Here is a 19,069-nt window from a genome sequence, read left to right as displayed (position 1 = left end):
TTTTCTAGACAAAGCAGTTTTCCTATGTCACCATGCCTGAATTCAGAATAAAATCAGATTTCTCACCTTACAGTAATACCCTCCAGGCAGCTGTGCAAAAGCTTGTAAACATGCTGGCTTTCTGCACGGCTCTTGCATCAACCTAGAATCTCAAAGGATGAGTCTTAAGGTGAGCTGTCCCTGCCAGCAGCATGCCGCCTGCTCAGCTGTTGGAGCCGCTGTTTGGTACACAGTGTCACCTGCTGTTGTCCTTCCCATCTCAGCCAGTTCAAGAGAATGAGAGAGACAAGTTGATAAGGTGATGATGTTAGAAGATTCACCACAGCAGCTTTTCCGGGCAGCTTCCTCCAAGAAAATAAGTTGAAATGTTACTAGCAGCAGTGAATTCACCAGCTCTAAGAGAGAAATTTTAGCGATTCTTGCAAGGGCATGACAAGTCACTAAGAAAAGTGCAACTATATTCCTTTGTTTGTTAAATTGGCTTCACCAATTAGGATCTGCTGCATAGAGAATACTCTGTAACAGGAAGGAAATACCAAATTACTATCTGAATAGTCAGATCATATCCAAATAATTCAGTTATCAAAGTTATGGAAATAACGATAAAGTCCAATTTTTCAAAGTATTTATTTGTTTTCAATTTGCCCTACTACAAAACAATGCAGATTCTGTGAAGAAACTTGATAGATGCTTGCTATCCCAATTTAACCCAGAAAAGAAGTACTATTTTTCCACAGGAAACATGAATTCTGGGGGCTTAAAAATAAATGTCTTTAATTTTGAAGTACAAATTAAAAACCAAGTGATGTTACATTTAAAAATTAGGAACTTGTCAATAAAATGGAGAATAGATGTAAAGGGCTACAGGTTATTAAGAGATATAGAACAAAAGCTTGAAGAAATACATGAAAGCAGCAACTTTAGATGTATGACAGACTACTGCTAAATAGCTGAAAACTATTATCTCTTGATTCTTGAATGATTATTTTTCAGTTTTGTCCACGCTACCCTAAGTAACCAGGTCAGTATATGCTCTGAAGGGCAGTAAAATTAAGCAGAAAAGAAAACTGAATACCTGGTTCACACCACGGCACATCTTCCAAGATGACTATTTTAGAGCCAATATCCAGAAGTTACTATTCAGTAACTGTGAAAGAATTATCTATGACTCATATGCAGTATTTTGAAGTCTGCCTTTTGTAAATGCTTCCACTGTGAACATTATCTTTTACCTTGAAGGGGACAGTGACAGAAGAAAGGATTTCCCACAAAAAGCAATTCTGATCAAAGGGTTCTACATCCACCTATTCTGAAGCCTGCTACCACCTAAAAATACAGTTTGACTTGCCAAATCTCTCTTTTTTTTTTCTCTTTTGTTTTTTAAAATCTCTGATTTATCAAGGGCTTTCTTCAAAACCAGTACAGGTCTCTGAGCTATCCATTTATTTTATTTTCTGAAGTGCTGTTCCTATTGTAAATGCAGTCTAAGAAAGAACTTCTTTCTCCTCATCAGACTTTCTAGTAACAAACCAGCTGCTTTCAAACAAATGAAAAATCTGAAAAATTCTGAAAGATACAAGCAGTTGAAACCAGTAGGTTAGAAAGGAAACACGAGAAGAATCCCTATGCCTACCATGCTTGATAGAATACAGGTTTTGATTTATTCTTATCATTGTACTAATTATGTAACAAATTATTCTTAGCCAAGCCTTAGCCTGTGTTCCCTATTCTATTTCATAGTCAGAATTATTTTTAAGAGTGACTACGTAGCCTAGATCACAGAAGTACTGAATGCCAGCTGTTACAGAAAGAGGCAAAATGCCTCTTCATCAAAAATGATGAAAAAAAGTATCAGCAGTGCTTCTGCTAATGTTCACTATTCAAATACAGTTTTAACTGAGGACTTAAAGTGTAAATGTTGTGTGAATAACTACATGGAAGTTTATAGCAGTGCTACTGCAACACTGACTATGGATGTGTCATATTCCTTTTCCTAACAAGCTTTTCTCTCTCAAAGTTTGTTTTGCAACTGTGCATAATAAGCCAGTTGAGAGGAGCCTAAATTGATAAAAGGCTGTTGGATGGTTGAGAAGTATCTCCTGGAGAGAATATGGACTTCCTTTTCCTCTGGTGTACACTGAGGAAGATGGATTATGAGATGGACAATTACCCACTGATATTGTCTCAGATGCTGTTATACAGGAAGTGCAGATATTTCCCTTTTAAGGGGGGACCTGCTTTTAACAGTAGAAGGAAGGACTGCTAGAAACAGCAGGTTCCTTCGATGGAGAATGACAGTTTGTAAAGAGAAAAACCTAGAGTAACAGTGGTGGTGAAGAGCTTCCTGAGAAGGGAGGAGACAGGAAGTGGACAATGTGAAAAACATTATAGGAAGAAAGGCAAAATAAACCATGTGCAAAGGGAGAAAAAGAGCAAAAACCAAGAAAGTAACAGACCTTTAACGCTGCACCATGTGCCACCCAAGCTGGGCACCAGATATTACTCAAGGAAAACTGCATGCTAAGGGCACACTAACTGGCAAGTCACTCTTGCCACAATCTGCCTTCATGCTTTTCTTCCAAGTAAGCAACAAATTGCCCACAGATATACATGTGTAGTAGTGGCCTGTGATTCACGGTATGGTGACTTGGGGGATCTGTCCATGCGTTGTGTCAACCTTCCCCTGCACCTCAGGGAAAGATGACTGGAATAGTTCTGAACAGTTAAGTACTCCTGTTACCTCTCCATGTACAGTGCTCAGAAGAATTACAGACAAAGCAGGAGGATCTCCCAACCTCAGCCATGCTTCACAGCATTCACTGAAAGCTCAGGCCAGTTTATCAGCCTGTGGCTAGAACACTTCCATGCCTCCATGTCCTGAGCACCAGGAAGCCCAGTGTTGCCATGTTCTATTTAACTGAAGAGCTGCCTGCTTCTCTGTTTCTGCCTCTTTCATTTATGTTATATATGGTACTGAGGGAGTGTGTCACCAGCGCTTAAACAAAGAAACAATCTGTGATCAGGAGGTGACAGAAGTTTAAAAAGAGGAACCCTGAAATCACTAAACACTGCTCAGTGGCATTATGTCCACCTGTGATAGGGAACAAAGAAAAAAATCCTACCGTCACTTTTGCCAGAGGGAACTATATAGTACTGTAGTACTATGGATGACAAGCTTTGGCAGGAACAGGCAGAAACAGAGGAGGATATCCTCCAGCTTCAATGGGCTCTGGATTGACAGTGCTAGTGGGTAACAGAGGACAGAAACTCAGTGGAAAACAGGCAGCCACAGTGTTTGTGGCACGTGCCGCAATCTATGTATTTGGAAAAAAAGCCTGTGCTTTCTGTGACCTGCTGACACTGAGTTGCAATTGTTCCCCTGCATCTATACAGATACAATGTTCACATAAAGTAAAAACTTCATCCTAATCTACACCTAATCTAGGTGAGAAAAATCTACACACAGTGAAATAAAGGTTAATGAGGAAAGCAAAGGAGAAGGAAACTTAAAAAGGAAGCACAAGGAGAAAAGGGATCCAGCCCAAGAGTTATGCAGCAACAACAACAAAATATATTTAAGAAATTTTAGAAGGTGAAGAGGAAAAAAACACTACATAAAGAAAGGTAGTAAACCCAGAAGAAAATACTTATAAAATGTTTTTACTCATTAAACCATCTAGATTATCACTTGGAAATTCTTCTATTTTATTTTCATCGGAGGGAAAGCACTTAGCAGACTTGAAAGCTCTTCCTCTAAGTGACAGAAAGGAATACCATAAAATTAAAAATTATTTTAACCTCCAATTCTCCTAAGATGTTCCTCCTAGCAGCCTCCTCTAACTGGTCTTGGTGGACTGGGGAACAGTGGTGCATTAAAATCTTGAACTATATGCTGGCATGATCTTTTTTTAAAGTATATAATCACAACATTTATTTTTCTCAATGGAGTAAAATTTATCCTCTACTGCATTTAGTTAACTTTATTGAGGGATTAGTAGTCTGATCAGGAACTATTCCCAGTACTGAAGTTTATGTAAAAGATTTGAGAGTCATAAATGGGTATCACAACTGCCAATAGAGTTTTATGTTAAAGCAGTCAGGCAGGATAGTTCTTCCAGTCTAAGCAGCAGTTATAATCCACATTAACGTTTTTCAACACACTATTTGTAAAATAACAATGGAATACTCTAAGGACAGATAGAGCAGTGAAGGCTATATGCTAGACATTCGCTGAGATAGTCAGGCCTCATTTCCTCAGGACAACCCATTACAAATATTAGTAATTGGAGACTCCAGTGCTTATTGCCCCTCAGCTACACTGGGAGGCCAGTGTTATGGGTGCAGAGGAGGATTCTCACTGATAAAAATGACTTCAGCCATCTCTGCAGCATGAGCCATTTTGATCTTCAAGACATAATGCAAATAATGCCTTTCTCCTTCTCCTTTCCTTTGTTTTACTGTTAAAACAACAACAACAAAAACACACCCACAAAACCAAACCAAAAACCAACCAACCAAACAAAAGCTCTGTATTTTGCATGCATTTATAACTGGCTGGAGGACTTTTCAAATAATAAAAAGACATAAGGAGAATGTGATTCCTGACCTGTGCCATACATTTTCCACCTCACAAAGCATCAGTCGGTCTGAATACCTTAATGGCTGCAGCCCCTCATCTCTCCTGTTGTGGTTTCCCTCTCTCCTGGTTGCATCTCACACGTCGGTGGCTGAAACTGCTTTTTCCCTTTCTCCCTTTTATTACTGGCCATACTCCCCTTTCCAGTTTTGCATTATTAGTCATTTTGAGCTATGCTTGATGTCTCCATGGCAGCAGTCCATTCACCAAGCTAATAAAAAAAATTAGGTGGGGAAGGATTAAGCTGAGGACAACTGGGGACTCCTACACAAACGTGGTCCCGCAGCCCCCACTGCACACTACGGTAGCGAAGCCATAATGGAACGGGCAGGGGGGCGCAAGAAAGTAACTGTGCCAGCTCAGTAACAAGGAGCTTCAGCCCAGCAACCTCCCCGTTCTGTCGGCCCGAACCCGCTGTCCCTCGAGCCCTCGGAATCCGAGCTGCCGCCTACGGCTGAGGCAGAGGAGGCAGCTGACGCTGCATTGTTGTTTCCTCACAACAAAGGGGACAACCCCAGTCACCGAAAGCGCCGCTTCGTCCCCGAGAACACCGCCCTCCCCTCAGCAGCCGGCCTCGCCCTGACCCGCCGGAGCGGAGGGGTCGGGGGCCGCACGCCCCCAACGGCGGTGTCGCGTGAGGGTAACCGCCACCCGCGAGGCATGCGGGGGGGGAGGGGGGGGCACAGGGCGGAGCTCCCCCGCGGTCCCGGGTCGCTCCCCCCGGCCCGGCCTCCCTGATCTGACCTGCGCTCGTAATCTACCCTTCCACCACGGAGACACAGCCCCGCCAATCAGCGAGGCCAGAAGCGATCACCACGGCAACGCGGCCGACCAATCCGAGGCGGACTCTCCCTTCGAACCCCGCCTTCTCCCCCCTGCCCAAGAGGCGGCACCGCTCCATTCCGGGCTTGTCAAAGCGGTGGGCGAGAACGGCGAGAGAGGGCGGCCAATGGCGGCGAGGCTTTTGCTTTCGTGGCCAATGAGGGAGCAGCGCCTGTGCGGCCCCTAGTCCACGGGAGCCGAGCCGGGCCAAACCCAGTCGCTGCCGCGGCCTCCTTCTCTTCGCGCCCCCCCACTTGCCAGCGCGGAGTTGGCGGCGGCGGCGGCGGCCTCGGGCTTTGTCCCCGCGTCCCCTCCCCGCGCCCCCCCCCGCGGGGCGACCGCCTGCGGCCGCGCGCGGCACCGCGCCCCCGGCCCGCGCCGCCCGGCTCGCCGCCTCCGCGCGCCCCCCTCCCGCTCGCCGCCCGCCCGCCCGCCCGGAGGCGCCGCCGGCAGCGCCGCCTCCGCCCGCGGGGCCCGGGCCGTGCCGGGGGAGGAGGGGGAGCAGCGCCGCCGCCGCGGCCGGGCCCGTCCCCCACCGCCTCCCCCGAACACCATAGGCGGCTCCGGCACCAAGATGTCCAACCGGGTGCTCTGCCGGGAGGCCAGCCACGCCGGCAGCTGGTACACAGCCTCAGGTACCGGCGCTGCGGCCCGCAGCGCGGCGGGGGGCGGGGGCTGAATCAGCACTTTCCGCCGCCGGTACCGGGCTCGGGGAGGGGCCTCCAGCCCCGCCCCCGCCGGCGCGGCCGGCACATGGCCGGCGGAGGGGGGCCGCGGGTTGTGGGACTCTCGGGCTCGGCGGGCAGGTGGGGAGTCTGAGGGGCAGCCGGGCCCGGCCGCCGGCGGGGAGCGGCCCGGGAGGCCGGTGGGGCGGGCAGAGCCAGGGCGGGGGTGCCGAGGTGTCTCCGGTGGCCGTAGCGTGCGTCTCGGGGAGCCGAGCACACCGTCCTGCCGCCGCTGGCCCCCAGCCCGGCAGCCCGCACCGGGCAGCGGCGCCTGTCGCCCGGCCTCTCGCCTGCCCGCGCCCTTAGGCCGGGGTGCTGGACCCCGCCTTAGAGACGCGCGTTACTGCAGCTCTGTCTGAGGGCAGCGGCGGCAGAGCCAGCGCGGGTATCGTACCCAGGACTGCACTTCACGGGGGTCAGAGCACACGAACAGATGTCGATATCTCAGAGTGCTCTGGTGTGTTGGTTTTGTGTTACTGAGAGAACACAGGGTGTCTGGGGTGCCTGCAGGGTTAGGAGACAGGTAATGGGTTGGGGTGCAAATAAAGGTTTATTTCACTTTTTGTAGTCCAAGATGAGCTTCCATCCTTTCTTCCAGAGCGCTTTCTCTAGTAGTAGTGAAGAGTTATAAAGCAGTAGTTCAAAATGGGCTCTGTCCACTGAAAAATGTAGTTGCAGAAAAAGAATAGAAGACATGGTGCATTGGAGGGAGGGCTACTGCTCGCCCTCCCAAAAAAAGACAGAAATGTGTAATAATGGCGTGGTAGCACATACACATTTGGAAGTAAGTTTCCTTGGGTTTGGGGGCAGAACTCTGTTGATGTGGATAGGATGCACGTTTGTATTTTCAGAGCTGCTAATAAGGAGATTTGTAAAGGATTGTCTTTTATTGGCCTCAGGAGTAGAGATCATTACAGAACTGCAGCAGAACAAGCTTAGACGAACAAGAGGCTGTTGTAAACAATAGTTCAGAGGGAGGTGAGGGATACAAATAAAAACAATTAAAGAAAGAAATGCATTCAGGTTCCTATACTGACACTTAAGAAAAACTAGATGTGAAAAGTCATACACTTATCTTGGTTATAATAGATACAGTTTTTCCTCTTCTTCACAAATTAATGAACATGAGGCAAAAATTGGAAAGGAAGAAGAGAAATACAGGGGGGGAGGGTAACAGGAAGATGCTGATTGTGAGACAGGTAGCTGGGCTTCAAATGGTGGGTAAGCAGTTTCTAGACAACAATAGAGCATGGTTATTTTCCTTCCGAGTCTTAATATTTCAAACATAACTTGTGTCCATTACAAAACTGGCCTCAAATCTTCATCCAGTGTTGATAGCTTGCAATTAGAGTTTTTCCCAGTGCTCTAGAAAGGTAGGTAGTACTGTGTTTACAGAAAGCCAACAAAATCATGTCAAAAGTACAGATTTAAATATGTACAAAGACATCAGAACGTTGAAGCTTTGTGGTAAGACTTCTCAACTTTCTTTTACTATTATATTTTCATTTATTAATAAGGCAGAAAATGGATTTACAATGTGGAATGGCTAGATGACCTTACACATAAATTTTGTAGATTGTTTGATATTGGACTTCCTATCAAGTTACTGTTGGATACCTGCAAATAAGAGTGGGTTTTTTTTCCATAATTAATTTAAGCGGCATGGATGCTGTTTTCTTTTCTGTACGAATTCAGTGCATAATTTTGTTAGACTACACCCTGTTAAGTCTGCTTGACTAGTTAGGCCAGTACTACTTGTCTGTAATAGGACATCCAAAAGCATGTTGTTCCCCTTGGTTTTGGGCAGCCCTCTGGGTATTCCTTGTGGAGGAGGTGTGGGATGGTTGCCAGACACTTAACACTGCATAAAATAACCCCAGACTGAATCATGTTGTAACGAGTTATGGTGACTGTACTTCTGACGAGTTAAATTGTAACTGTTGGAGTGTGTGTGGTGGGAGTAAGTGGTTGATGTTGCATAGGGTGGAGTTTTGGGAAGTGTGTTTCATTTTCCTGTGTAGGATTTTCCTTAAGCAAGAAAAGAACATTTATGTCTTTTGGTATATAACTAGCTAGTGCTGTTTACATAGGGTATGTGAGAGCAGGAATTCTCCCTGTTCAGCAAGACAGGGACTACCTATTATTTGCTGCTTGAAAACTAGTTTTTGTTCACCATTTAGGACAGTCCATCAAAACTCAGGAGGAGACAGATGGGGGGACCAAGAGGGTAATGATGTGTTCATCATAGCCCTAACTTAAAATCTTCCCGTATTTTAGGGCAAACTCACATAAGATCTGCTATTTCAAACCAAGGCTTATTTCCTCAGCTGTACTATTTGAAGAAAGTCTGGATTTTACCACGTGGTTTCAACCTGCATAGCTTCAAGGATGAAGCTTGGGCAGGGATTAGAGTTTGAATTGTGATAGTCCTTCAGTGCATTATGGTGAATCTTTGTGGATTCTATTGTCAAGTCCTCCTGCTTACTCTCTTTGTGCTTTGGCCCAGAAGCTATTTGCTTGGTTAGATGTAAACGGGTTAGCATTTAAGCTTCCCTTTTCCGGAAAACTGCTCTCTTTCTACAGAGCTGAGTTGAATTACACAGGGCAAGCAGATGCCCTGGAAACCCTCATCCTGCTCCATAGTTAAAATGACTGCATTAGTATTCTCTACGTGTCTGAAAGGGCAATGAGAAGCGTGATTTTTGAACGATGTGTTCAAAATCATGGTGTCTGAAAGCGTGTTAAAGGGGCTGTGTGAGGATGACATCAGTTGAATGGCGGTTTGTCCCAAGGTGCCTGGTACCTGAGGGTAGAACATCAACAAAACACCCAGGATGCTACATGGGGTCCTGGATCAGGGCAGGGCTTGACTGCAAAAGTAGAGCACCCATTGCCATGCTTAAAAAACTGTATCTGCAAGATCTGGCTGTAGAAGTCAGCTCTCGGAAGGAAGGACTGAACTTGGCTGAGGGAGAAGATAAAGGGTGGATCCAAAATGCAAACCAGCGTTTGTGGCCAGAGGATATCCTTGAACTGGATTAACTGGCTCCTCTGTGCTCCAGGAGTGGAAGCAATATCAGAGGTGAAGCCACAATCATGTAAGCGGGAGGCACTACACTTCATGGAGGGTCAATGTAACGTATGTAAGAGGGTTTAGAAGAAATACCACTTCTCTGTAGAGACTGCTCGTGCCTGTGGGGCAGCAATTGCTTCAGGTTCTTGTTCCCTTATTTTCTCCAGCTATGGGATATTCACTGCTTAAGTTCTGCCTTGGAAAATATAAATATGTACTACATTCTAGGATGAATACATCACCTAATTGTATGATACTAGTTAGGTTTAGAGCAGATAAGACTGGCTATACAATTATGCACATCCAGGCATGTCTGCATTAGAATGTCGTATCTAACTATAAGTAAACAACTTGTTATTAGAGAGAAGTGAGGTCCCAAGCACAAAGCTCACTACTTCCTACTCACTTGATGAAGCTGAGAAACGGAGCGGGGAAGATGGGCTTCGTGGTCTTGTTAGCCATTAGCTTAATCCATAATGTCCTGTTGTAAAGAAAAATTTAAAAAGCACGTTCCTTAATACTTTTTTGCAGTTGAGTTCAGCAGGGAAAATTTGACCCAAATGATAACCGTATCCTCTGGAATTCTTGATGTGGGGAAGTTCACGTTTGTTCCACATTGGTCCTTGTAGTATCTTAATGGACTTTTGATGTGGACCTGTGGAGCATTTATCTGACAGCAAACTGACGATGAGGTCTGTTTGGTCAGTGTTGCTTCCTCCTACTTAGCAGGAGAACTGAGTATGGAACAGCTGAGTTTCCAAACTGATATAGTGCTACAACCATTGCTGATAGTAGGCCTCTGGTGTAAATAACATATTTTTTTCACTTGCAGACCTGGATCTGTATGTCTGCATTAAAAAAAATAAGAAATTATATGTGGCTTGCCATTGCTTCTGGGGACTAGCAACCTAGTGTATGGTGGCTGCTAAAAACACTTGCAAAAGTGAGATAAAAGCACACCATGTAAATAAAAGTATCACCCTGTTGCACTGCTGTCATGTTGATTTTTTTTTTTTTTTTTAAGTATCACTGTTGTATGGTGAAATATGTTACACTCTGTTTTATTTTTGGAAGAAAGTCCCATTCCTGCTGGGTTAATTCAACCACCTAGCGTCCAGACCTCTTGAAAAATTGATTTTGACCAGCAGGGGGAAAGGAAAGATTAAGGACAACTTGAAAGAAAAATGAGATAATTTCCCATGATTTTGAATGCCAGAAAGATACATTCCTAGATACAAAAGGAGCAGCTGAAATGTAATGGGAATGACACGCTATCCTGAGCACAGACCATTTGCAGGACAGAATGTGGTTGCTCTCTCCAATTTACTCCTCCATGTGAGTAGATTCTGTAAGTGCTGAGCGGTTCTGTGTGGAATCAATCCATACACTCTTGAAATGAAAATAAACATTAGTGTATGTGCATCTTTTTTCCTGTATAGCGTGCCATTACAAGTGAGATGTGACACATTGGGATGCTTAACATGGTTTATTCACTGGCAACTGGCCTGCCTTGCCTGGCTTCTGGAAGTGCTAATTGAATACTGTACCACTCTTTATTAAAGTGTTTGTTAAGTCCTCTTGTCTCAACTTTTCCCCAGTCTGCAGCATGCTGATACAGACAAAACACAAAGGGTTTTTGTAAGCTATTTCAAATTATGAGAGTAAAATGGAGTTGACAGTGTGTGCAAATAACAGTGCTACATGGTCTGAAACATGCCCTGCAAAACAAGTTGTATTGGGTATGGCCTATTACTCTGTTTTCCTTGACCAAGTCATAGTGGTCACAGGTGTGTTTTCTGGTAACCTATGCCACGTCATCTGAACTAGGAGAATCTTAATTTCCATACGCTTATTGATGCACATGTGAGTTGGCGAGTAATTGCTGTGTTGACTTGAAAGGCCATTGTGCGTATTGTCTTCCAAACTTTTTTTTATGATGAGTCAAGTAAAGGGTCTATCTCCACATAAATGTTTGAAGAGAGTTTAAACCTCATGGTACCCTTGTTTTCTGAGTTTGTTTTCTGCTGCACTGGCTTGTAAGTGAAAGAACCCTAAAGGAAATAGGCACTGACCTCTCGGAGCTAGTATTTTAAGGATTACACTTCTAACACGTTTGGACAAAAAATACCACAACTTCTGAATAACTGGCTGTCATGAACCAGGGATGTTCAGAACTTGTCTTTTGGGCTGAGGTCTGCCTGATGGTGTCTAGATTAGCTGGAAAGGATAATACTTTAAAGAGCTTCTGCAAATCAGAAAATAAATGAAAAGATGTGCCATGAATGATCTTTTTAGAAATTACATTTCTGTCAAAGTTGGCCACTAATTTAGCATGTTTACAGTCTCTTGTATTCTTTTGTAATCCTCAATAAGACCTGCACTAATGCTTTTCTGCTGCCTTTGTACCAAATACTGATGGCAAAACCCACTAACTCTCTTAATAGCTCTTTGAGGTAGCCAGCTTCAATGTGCAATAGCAGTGATTCTGAGATAGTCCCGCTTTTCTCAACTTGTACCTTCTGGGGCTTGGGGGCCTTTATAGTGATATGAAAGTGTCCACTTTCATGAGTAATGATGTAGTCCCAGCACTTATGTGCTTGTTGGCATAAGCTGGAACTTCTCATCAGCATCAGAGAAAGTGTGTGCACCGGTTAGAACTGTTCCTGCACTGCCATGATGTTGCTGAATATGTGGTTTCTGGTGTCGTGGTTTTTGGGCAAACATGGCTGCTGGGCTATCTTTCATGGACTCTCAGGGTAGCTGCATTCTACCTTATCTTAGATCAGAAACTCTTATTTGTAGTGTGTTGGATCTGAGGCCCTGCAGTTGCTGAAGCGGCTAGAAGGAAATATAGTAATGTGTGCAGTCTTGTGTGTTGTTAGACTATGAATGCAGATGTGGGCTTGAAGGAAGATGGTCACTATATCATAAAAGAGTTTTTTGAAACTGCTTAACTCTGGTGTGCCAAGAACCCTGGCATGCTCTCCAAAATTGGAAGAACTCATCACAGGTCACCCATGAACATAATGTAATGAATCACCGTGTTGTTTGTAGATAGTCATGGACAAATGGACCCAGGAAAAAATGTAAAAAGCATGTGAGGGTCACTGAAATGAAAGTTTTGACCTGATCTCTGTTGTAGTGAAAGGAGCTTTCTGCAGTAGCAGGATAATTAATGTACTGATCATGAAACCTTAATGTTGTGACATTAGCTGGAGCATTGCAAATACAACTGTTCTTACCTTGCAATCTGGGAACAACTAATCATAGTGTCTTGCAGATTTGTATTTGTTCTGCAGTATTAAATACTGAATGTAATGTTTCTTTCCCTTTGGTCTTCTATCTTTTTTAGATATTTTATGGGGAAAGTGAATGTGTCGTTGCTGGCTCTTCCATTAATTAATAATGAAGCACAATATTAATATGCAGACTGTATTATTTAACATTGTGTACTGGAATAATTTTAAGTGCAATTTCCAGGCTAATATTTCTAGCTGAATCACTTAAATGCAGTCAAATGAGGATGCTCCAAGTAAAGAATGTAGATTCAACTTTTACTGTACAATTGGAATTGAAAAAAGCCTTCACATTTTGTGCAATACTGGTATTATTAAAACAGGCCTGCAAGTATCACCTGGTGAATACTTTCACAAATTCAGGTTACATGTAGCATGTATTAGAGCCAAAATCACTTCCACAGAGCTGTAAAACAGAAGGTCATTTGTTTGGATCTCTGAATGACCAAAGTGGGAGGGTGTTTTATAAAGCTAGGTAGGTGCATGTTTTTTAATATTCTTAACCCATGAAGTTACAGTTTGATTATTTATTTCCGAATAACTTTCAGTAAAGGACATAACATAGCTGGTAGAATACTGGAAAATAGGGACATGGAAGCGAGAATTGCCACTAAAGCAGATTTCAGTGTCTCTGTTGTGGCTTCAGTTTTATTTTCCCCCATTTAACCATTACCTGCTGTTTTATGTTTATCTTGCAATGTGTGTAATAAGAGCTTAAGCAGCACTGGTGTAATTTTTTTCCCCACAGTCCTATAGTTTGCATAAGTAAATTTCACCTTGCTTGTAGGCTGATATCACTGTTTCATCATTAATCAGTTTTGGAAGAGAGTACATGCTAGCAGTAGAGAATGTGCTCAGCACCATGAGTTGTTGGAAATCACCTATTCCTGGCACATTCTAGTCTTTGCACAGGTAAAACTTTGTTCAAGGATTTGGCTTTTGTTGCAGTGAGAAACAAAGATTTTTTTCAGGTGTGACCTGTGTTCTTTAAAAAAAAAACCAAAAACCAAACATTAAACTTTCTGCAATTTTCACTAAAAAGAGAAACTATTTAGTCCTCTGTCACTTTTTAAGATTAGAGTTTACCTGACAATTGAATTAGATGTTTTGGATTCACATTCAAAATTGTGGAGATGGGAATTCCCTTAGTTCCAGTTATTAAACTAATAGTGTGCCAGCCCTCAAAGCTTCAGTGTTACTTACCTTATTTTTTCTAACACCCTCCAAGAAAAAAAGACTCATTTACTTCTTAGTACATACACTGTAATATTTATTAGAAGTATTTTTGGGTGTAGATTTTTTCATCTATAGGTAAAATGAAAAGATAAAAGGAGTAAGGCTCAGAAAAAAAATATTGGCTACTACAGGGCAGGAGACATCCTTAGACAAGTAAAAGTGTTGAGTAAAAGTGTAAAAGCTGGGGACTGCGGCATTGCTCTTGTTGTGCTCCAGCATCACTTGCATTGCTGAGAGTGCTGTACACACTGAGCAGTTTTCACTGGTGCTGCTCAAAATTTTGGTTGAGGTTTATGTTCTTCCAGTTAAAAAAAACAACAAACCAAACCAACACAACAGTTAAAAAAACCCATCACCAAACAAACAAAAACCCCACCACATATACTGAGACCGAGGTTTTGGAACAGGTGTCACATCTTCCTTAGCAGTCTGAAAAGGCAGTTTTTGCACTAGTAATGGTGGCTGCTGGGCCAGGAGCAAATTGCCATTGTGTTGTGTTGACATCTGGCATCTGAGCACTTCAGTCTCATGTGAGGAGGTGAGTTTGGCCATGGAAAGAATGTGCTGGGTTGGCTTAACCCGCAAAGCTTGGACTGTGACAGCTGTAAATGGAGGTGAAGAACCAAAGCATGTGACTACCAGATGTCTTTGGGTTATTATTCATTGGGTAACACTGGCATGCATTTAACGTGGAAGAATTCCTTCTTGGTTACTTCAGTTTTTTGTGAGGGGATAATGTTGATTGTAAAAATAATTTATCCTTTTAGGCAAGATATTTGAATGAATTCTGCCTTTAGCTGTATCCATAAATTTGTCTAGTGGAGTCTTGGTCTGTGCTTACAATTATTTTTAATTTGGCATAACTTCTGGCAGTTTCCAAAACAAAACAGAATGTGAAATATTCATGGATAATGTCAGCATTCTTTAGTTACATACCTATATTTATACCTTGCTTCATAGGATTGAAATGCACGTCCTAATGTTTTCCGTGAAGTTCATATTTTGCTGCCTAATCTTCCTTTAATCAATAAAAGATCTGATCTTGCAGTATTAGTGCTAAAGCATATTGATTGTTGCATCTGTAAGGCTTTCTGTCCTTGTGCCCAGGTTAGCTTTAAAAACCCGGTTGCGCTCATCCTGCCGGCTTTCTCCTGGTGGGCATCCTGCCTGTGGCTCAAGGGACGGAGACTTCTCCTTCCACCCCTGTGGCAGGAGGATCCATAGGCAGCTGTGCTGTCCCTCACCTGCACTTGTCACCTTAGGTGGGGGATATCTACTGCAGTTAAACTCAGTGACTATTTGCAAAGGCTTTTTTCCAGTTTAACTTAAGTTTACGTATGAAGGAATTTACTAATAGATATCTCCATGAAGAAGCCACTTGTCTTCTGTAATACTATTCCATATGGCAGAGCATATCTGCTGTAATATTGTGGGTTTGTTTATATTTTATATATCCAATTCAAATATTTTGACTTTAGCCTTAAGCATTGTCATGTTTGATAAGTTGGAAGAAAAACCTGCCTGAACATTTCAACAAAAAGTTGATGCTAATTCAGTAACAAGAAAATTACAGTTTTAGAATATCCCTCTTAAAGTATTTAGAAGAATAGGAGGCTGCAGGTAGGGTTTACTCCTGTAGTTCTTTTGGGTGCTGTTTAATTTATTTATTTTTTTTCTCTAGCTAAAAGGTCAGGGGGATATGTTGTATTCTCTGTTCTCTCTTTCTGTTAGTCCTTTGGGGAGACAGATTTGATTACACGTTCTATTAAAATAGTACCAAAAATTTTAAGTTGATATGGAAACTTACATTAGGTCAGAGTTAATGATCTAAAAAGGCACCTTGTAATTGCATTAAATGGAAAGAAATCTGAAAGCATGTGTGTCACCTGGTCCTTATGTAAATGTTGACAGAATTTTCATCCCTTGGGTCACACAGATCTGTTGTTTTACTGCCTCTAGGAAATAAATGTTTGTTACTTCGTCAGAGTCTGTAATAGCAGACTAAGCAAACCTGAGAATCTTACTCTGCTACTCCACTGAGTTTTGGCCAGATTTGAACAATCGTATGGAATTTTAGGAAATTACTGGAGATTCTGAACTTGGACTGTTTGGAAAGTTACCTGATTTATCTTAAACTAAGATAAATCACCATAAACACCTTCTTAATCAAAAACCCTTGCTAAAGAAGGGCTGGAGGAAGGCCAAGTCCTGTGCTGTGTTGGGGAAGAGTCCCAAGGCTTTCTTGCTTTGATTTGAGAGGTTCTGGTCCTTGTGCTGTTGTCTTGCCTGTGTGTCTCCTTGGAGAAGAAGGTGTCAGCTGGGGCAGAGCCATGTGTTCTCCAGATCTCTGGGTAGTAGGTGTTGGGGAAAAAAATTGTCTTCTCCTAAAGAGCTTCATTTAGAAAGTACTTTATACTTCCGTGTACTTTGGGAGAATTAGGAAGTCAAATTTTGAAGTGATTTGTGTCTTCATTTTCAAGTATGTAAAAGATGGAAGTGATAAGACTGTGACAGAGTACTGTTTTTTTAGTCTCCTAGAAGCTTAGAAAGAGGATGGAAATTGAGACCTATGTATTTTTATTTAGGCTTGCCAGCAGACTCCATTTTCTAAGATGTCATTATCCTTATCTCCAGATTGCATGGCTCTACTGCCTGTAATTTCCCAAGCAACAGAAGCAGCGCAACAAAACTGGGGTGTGGTTTGTGTTGTTGTTTAGTTGGTTTTTGTTTCTTGTGTTTTGGTGTTTTTACAATTTCTTCATTTAATAAAGTATTACAACAGTGACAGCAGCTAATCAGCATCACTTTTTTTGCCTTGTTAGAGCTGTAGATGGCACCTAAGGCATTCATGGTGATTGTAGGCTTAGGAAAACAGTGTTGCACTAGTTCATGTAAAAAGATACAATTCTTCACAACCCCAGAAGAAATAATTTCTTTCATTAAAAACATGAATTTAGGTTTTCTATTTAAAAATGTGGCTTGGCTACATCCCCTCCCCAGCTTTCTAGAAATAGCTTTTTGCCCATCATTGGTGAATGACTGATTTGATTCCACAAAAGTTGGCATCTTTTCTCTGGTTCTCTGTAGCTCTTATCAGCCCTTTGGAGAGCTGTCAGTTTGAGATCTAGGCAGCTCAGGCCATTGCTATGAAATAGTTTCAGGTATTTTATTTGATTTTGACTTTTCCTGGCAAGAGATGGTTTTATACCTGCATGGGCAAGATACAGAAATGTGCAATGTGCGTGCCAGAAGAAAAACAGCTTATTGCACCGTACTTTACAGATAAGCTCTGCTGACGTACAGTCCTGTCAAAAGCACAATGTCAGCTGAAAAAAGTGCATCTCTCTCTTTGTTAATGACATGTTACTTGGAACAATAGCAGTTGAATGAGTTTTACTTGAAAGTTTTTGTATTCTTTAATATAAAGAATATTGTGCTGTATTTGCCAGACTGGTTTCTTCAGAAGTGGCTTTACGTCAAGAAGTTTTCTTTGTGATGGGAAATACCAAAATGCGTTTTTTTAATGTTGTATTTCTAAAAGGCATTTTCATCACGTGTCAGCTAATTGAATTATTTGCTACTTGTTGAGGGACAGGATTTACTTAATTAAATATTTGGGTTGACCAATTTTCAAAGTTTAATGCTGCCAAGAATTATGTGTACTTAATAGTATTTGTTGATCAGTAGTTGTTGAGGAACTGGTCTGGTACAAGCACGATGTTTTCTCTCTTTTAGCTGCTTCCTGTGTATTTACAGTTTTTCCAGTGTACAGTGTGCTTTGTGTTTTGCTCCTGTGCTCGCTTGGTGATGACAGAGGACTAAGTAACACAGCCATTGGCCACTGTCTCAGTATGTGAGGCCTTTGTATTATATCATCTTCCCATATTGGGCTCTCTTGTCATAGGTCATTAGCTTTTTAATTCTGAATTCTGCAAATATGGTTACCAGAGGAATCAGTCATCTCTTAGCCTCTCATTTGAGATCAGCAGCCATCCTTTCTAACGATGAAGTGGTATGAGCATCTGTCCACAGTGCAAGAAACAAGTGTTTGGATATGCAATAAAATAATTTCCTGGACTACAAGGTTGAAACTTTCCTAGTGTAACCTTCAACATTACCAGCATGTTGTGGTTTGGGTTTTGTTTGTTTGTTTTAAGATTTAAACACAGGCTTTCATGTTTAAGATGATTTAAAACCTATTGGACTTCATTTGTTAATCTTTGAGGTATAATAGATTCTTTTATGGCTTCAGTATTTCCTTGTCTCTTCATAGGACCCCAGCTGAATGCACAACTAGAAGGCTGGCTTTCTCAAGTACAGTCCACAAAGAGACCTGCTAGAGCCATTATTGCACCGTAAGTTTAAAATCTGGTTTTAGTAGATACGATACCTGATTATTTAAATGCTTCTGTATTTTGAGGGATTTTGAGGACTGGTAAAAGCTGATTTTTAGCTGAAAGGAATGTCATGTGGTTTCTAAATATGTGTTTTGGCTATGGCATAGAATGGAAGAAGTCTGTGCACATTTTGGTGTATGATTATTCTTTTGCTGATAGACAGAAGACATGGCATTCACTTGTGATTCAGTAAGACAGATAAGAGGTGTATTAGTAGAGTCATTGTCTAAAGATGGCAGCTCTGTCAGTGCACTTCTGGTATAGAATAGCTACGCATAATTAAACAAACAAACAAAACAAACCCAAAACAACAACAACCACCCCTCTCCCCCCCCCCAAAAAAAAAAAAAAAAAAAAATCCAACACAAAACAGATAAAGCACCAACATGGCCCCGAAATAAAAACTTTGCAAATCTTAAAACAAAAGTGATGAAATACTGTTCAGCTATTCAAAATGGTTTACTTCTCCTATTTTAGTTTGGTTCTGTTGGGATTTTTTTTGTCCACAGGGGAAATGAGAATCATCTAAGCTAGTTAGTTAGAATTCAATTTACTGAAGATGGTTGCAACATATAATAAGAAAAGTATGTTGGTCATTCCAATTTATTGTGAGTTGGAAGGAAACACTAGAAAAACACCTCAAAAATGATGTTTTTCCTGTGCTAACATAGCATTGATATAATGTTTGAAGTATTCCATAATAATATTAAATGTGCAGAAGGAATTGTCCCAAATCTGTCTTAGTCTTTCTCACAGGAATGTCAGGAAAGAGGCCTTCAGCTGTGGAGTAGGTAACCTGGGTAGTTCTTCCAGAACTGCTGGAATTCTTCCCATGGTCTCACCAATTTTTTTCATTAACCATACCTTTGTTTTCCCACCTGTAA

General features: G+C 42.1%; 1 protein-coding gene across 1 annotated transcript in view; it reads left to right on the top strand.

Moving 5' to 3' along the window:
- Positions 1-5,672: 5,672 nt before the first annotated feature.
- MEMO1 (mediator of cell motility 1) overlaps positions 5,673-19,069 on the top strand; it is a 28,228-nt gene continuing 14,831 nt past the window's right edge. Inside the window, exons 1-2 of the mRNA XM_065057953.1 lie at positions 5,673-6,093; positions 18,062-18,143. Of these exons, the coding sequence (XP_064914025.1) occupies positions 6,033-6,093; positions 18,062-18,143 (143 nt within the window). The 5' untranslated portion in view covers positions 5,673-6,032. The remainder of the gene's footprint in view (positions 6,094-18,061; positions 18,144-19,069) is intronic.

The sequence above is a fragment of the Columba livia genome, chromosome 3, assembly GCF_036013475.1.
Source record: "Columba livia isolate bColLiv1 breed racing homer chromosome 3, bColLiv1.pat.W.v2, whole genome shotgun sequence".
Lineage (NCBI taxonomy): Eukaryota > Metazoa > Chordata > Aves > Columbiformes > Columbidae > Columba > Columba livia.
Note: the sequence above shows the minus strand (reverse complement) of the source record. Positions and strands in the feature narration are given on the sequence as shown.